General features: G+C 44.6%; 1 protein-coding gene across 2 annotated transcripts in view; it reads right to left on the reverse strand.

Moving 5' to 3' along the window:
• Positions 1–1,249: 1,249 nt before the first annotated feature.
• Positions 1,250–3,810, reverse strand: part of C1R (complement C1r) — a 9,317-nt gene continuing 6,756 nt past the window's right edge. For both annotated transcript variants that reach the window (XM_006737871.3, XM_081821137.1), the window contains exons 10-11: positions 2,792–2,866; positions 1,250–2,330 (exon numbers count right to left, since the gene is read on the reverse strand). In XM_006737871.3, coding sequence (XP_006737934.1) covers positions 1,561–2,330; positions 2,792–2,866 — 845 coding nt within the window. In that variant the 3' untranslated portion in view covers positions 1,250–1,560. The remainder of the gene's footprint in view (positions 2,331–2,791; positions 2,867–3,810) is intronic.

Below are 3,810 nucleotides of genomic sequence, written 5' to 3' on the forward strand. Positions count from 1 at the left end.
CCTGAGCCGAAACCAACAGTCAGATGGTCAACTGACTGAGCTACCAGGTGTCCCTGCATTGGTCTTTTTAAATTCAGGCCTGTGTATGTCAGTTCATGTAAAGTTGTTCAAACAAGTCCAGAAGAGTCAGTTGTTCAATAACATCATGATAATATTCTATTATAAATAACTACAATGCTTATCCTAAGTTTTGGGTCTTTCTCTGACCTTTAAATATGCCTCAAGTAATACAAGTTATTTGAAAATATTGTTAATCTTTCAACTTGGAAACAAAAATTTCATACCACTCCTCTTCTTATAGAATATTTAGAGGGGCGCCTGACTGGCTCAGTCAGCGGAGCATCTAACTCTTGATCTCAGAGTTGTGAGTTTGAGCTCCACACTGGGTGTAGAGATTACTTAAATAAAATCTTTAAAAAAAAGAGAGAGAGAAATATTTAGAGATTGGAAAGTGAGCTTTTTAAAAAAAACCTGTTAAATTTGCAACTACCTGCGTGGGAAAGTCAGGATTTTCTTCATATCATACAATCAAAACAAAATTAGAAATAAACTGTTATTGGGGCACCTGGGTGGCTCAGTCAGTGGGTGTCTGCCTTCGGCTCAGGTCATGATCCCAGAGTCCTGGGATCTAGCCCGGCATCTGGCTCCCTGCTCAGCGGGGATTCTACTTCTCCCTCTGCCCCTCACCCTGCTCTAGTGCTCTCTCTCTCAAATAAATAAATAAAATCTTTTAAAAAAAGAAATAAATTTTATCTACAACCTAATTAAAAATGTGTGCATAAACTTTTTTGTTCTTATTTCCTTCCTAAGTATTTTTTTTTTTTTTAAGTAGGCTCCACACCCAATGTGGAGCCCAACGCAGGGCTTGAACTCACAACCCTGAGGTCAAGACCTGAGCTGAGATCAAGAATGCTTAACTGACTGGCCCACCCAGGTGCCCCTGCCTTCCTATTTTAAATACGATCTTACTAAATATTTTTATATCGATTGAATACTGCTTTTAACTCATTTTGCACACTGGAATTTCTTTCTTTCTTTTTTTTTTTTTTAAAGATTTTATTTGTTTATTTGCCAGAGAGCAAGAGAGAGAGGGAGAGAGAGCACGTGCGCCCAAACAGGGGAAGAGGCAGGCAGAGGGAGAAGCAGACTCCCTGCTCCCTGATGTGGGACTCAATCCCAGGACACAGGGATCATGACTTGAGCCGAAGGCAGATGCTTAACCTGAGCCACCCAGGCATCCCAAGCACACTGGAATTTCTCATAAAATTTTATTTGGAAAGAGTTTCAATTATCCAATGGTACAAAAATGGAAGAGAACAATGAAAAGTAGAGATTGTGGAATATACCTTCTGTAATCCTTAGAGGAAAGAAAGGTGATTTTTGGGTTGTTTTAGGTGACAAACAGAGATGGGGTTATAGAAAAGAGCATTTATTTCACACAGGGTTTTTCTGCATCAGTGATTTTAATATGGATTCTTAGTGGTTATCAATAACTGGTCAGATAATTTTTTTTGTTTTTTATGCACTGCCCTCTGGATTCTGCCCTAGTGAATTCTGGGCTCAGTCCTCCCCCTCCATCTCCTTCTTGATCCAGTCCACATAGTTGAGTAATTTGGTGTAGAAGCCATAGCCCCTGCTGCATCCAATGCCCCAGGACACTATGCCTGTGGCCACCCAGCGATTGTTGTGCTCATCCTTCACTGCAAAGACCCCTCCGCTATCCCCCTGACAGGCATCCTGCTTTAGAGACGGGTCCCCAGCACAGAACATGTTTTGAGAAAACACATCGTTCCTCTTATTTTTCCGGAGCCAGTTCTCACATGCCTCTCGCTTAGCTACAGGCAGACGGATAAACTTGAGGTCATAAGAAAGCCTCTCCTCCATTATCCCAAAGCCACTGACATAGCCCATGAGGCCCCTGTCATAGAAGGTCTCGTTGTCAGGGAGGCAGATGGGGAGGAGGTTGGGGCCCAGGGTGACACTATTTTCCAGCTCCAAGAGGGCAATGTCCCCCTCAAAATTGTGGGACTCATCCTGGCGGTAGTCTGGGTGGATGCTGACCCTGCGGACAGGGTGGTTTGCTAGTTTTGTGATCTCTTCCACGCTTACGTGGCCCAGGAACACATCCACGGTGGCATTGCCTTGTGCTTCATGATCCTTAGGGTAGAGGGTGTGGGCAGCGGTGAGGATCCAGCGGTCGCCCAGCAGGGCTCCACCCCCTCGCCCATAGATGTTGGTGAAGGCCTGCCAGGGGAAGTTGCCTAACTTGGCTTTTTGCCCTCCAATGATACGCTGCTTCTGTTCCACAGGGTGGACGGGTTTCCCACACACTGGAGAGGAGAGACAGGGAAGGCAAGGACAAGTCAGGCAGGGCCCACCCTCTTCCCTTCTGTGGTCAGTCAGTTCCCCCTATAACCCCTCTTTCAGCTCTGGGCTCTTTCCTTTTTCTCCTCCCATTCCCACACCCGCTGTCTTTGGTCTTTTGTCAGCCTCTTCTCCTTGTTCTTTTTATTTCTTCCTGGGGGGTTTTCTTGCTATTTTTATTCCCTGACTTCGCATCTGCTCAGTGAAAAAGCAGGAATGTCAGGACTGACTCTGGTTCTCTGGGTTCCTTTCTCCCTTTCTGCTGGAATATCTCCTCCCCTCTTCCCCTTATTCCTTTTGTCTATTTTTGACCTCAAGCTGGAGTGTCTCTCCATTCACTTTGTCTTCATTCTCTGTGCATGCTTTTCCTGAGGCTCTGCAGGGCTGCAAAATGCACTGGGGATGGCCCTGGAGGGCTTCCACTCACCTGGCAAACACCGAGGAATCTTCGATCCTTCCCATTCATTCTTCCATATGCCCTCTGCTGTGCAGGTATAGGCCCCTGAGAGAAGAGGGGGCTATGATCAGGCTGGGAGGTGGTGGACAGGGAAACCAGGTCTCAGAGGCCAAGGAGCACTGAATATGCGGGACGGGGAGACGGGAGATTTGGAACCAACAAGGACAAGGATCAAAGGGAAAGGTTCAAATACATAAGGATGGACTATCAAAAGTGTGGAGAGGGGAAAGGCTCCCTACATATATTTTTGTTTTAATGTTCAGTGAAAAAATCAGAATACTTAACTCTATGTTTGATGTGATCCCTATTTGTGAAAGTAGACATAAAAATTGGAAGGAACATATGAAAATCTTACCAGTGACTGCATCTTGGTAGTGGGATAGTAGATGATAATGGTAGCTACATGCTCTGATTGCTGACAGTGCACCATGCTTGTTGCTAAGCACTTTGTCTATATTATTTCATTTAAGCACCACAATGACACTTTCAGGGATGCATTATTATCCTCATTTTTTTGGATGAGGAAACTGAGCTTAAATAATTTGCACAGGGTCACATAACTTCTAAGTTCCAGAACGAAGATGCAAACTGAAGACTGTCTGACTTCAAAGCCAAGCTCTTAAATAATACCATATAATCTATATATAAGATTTTTTTCTTTTTTCTTTTTGATGTTTTAAATCTATGAAGCATGTGATTTATTTCATTTTAAAGAAAAGTTTTGAAGATGAGTTTGAGAGTCATTTGTTGCAAAAAAATCACAACATAGTAGCCTGAGGGGTATGTGGGGAGAATGTTGGGGAAGTCCCACATAGCTGTAGTGTGGTTGTGGTGGTGGTGGTGATGCTGGTGGTGATGGTGGTGGTGGAGGTGGGGGTTTGTCATGATGGTGTTGATGGTGGTGGTGGAGGTGGGGGTTGGTCATGATGGTGGTGATGATGGTGATGATGGTGGTGGAGGTGGGGATGGTGGTGGTGGTGGTGGAGGTG

Source organism: Leptonychotes weddellii, chromosome 5, assembly GCF_054177405.1.
Source record: "Leptonychotes weddellii isolate Sample4059 chromosome 5, ASM5417740v2, whole genome shotgun sequence".
Classification (NCBI taxonomy): domain Eukaryota; kingdom Metazoa; phylum Chordata; class Mammalia; order Carnivora; family Phocidae; genus Leptonychotes; species Leptonychotes weddellii.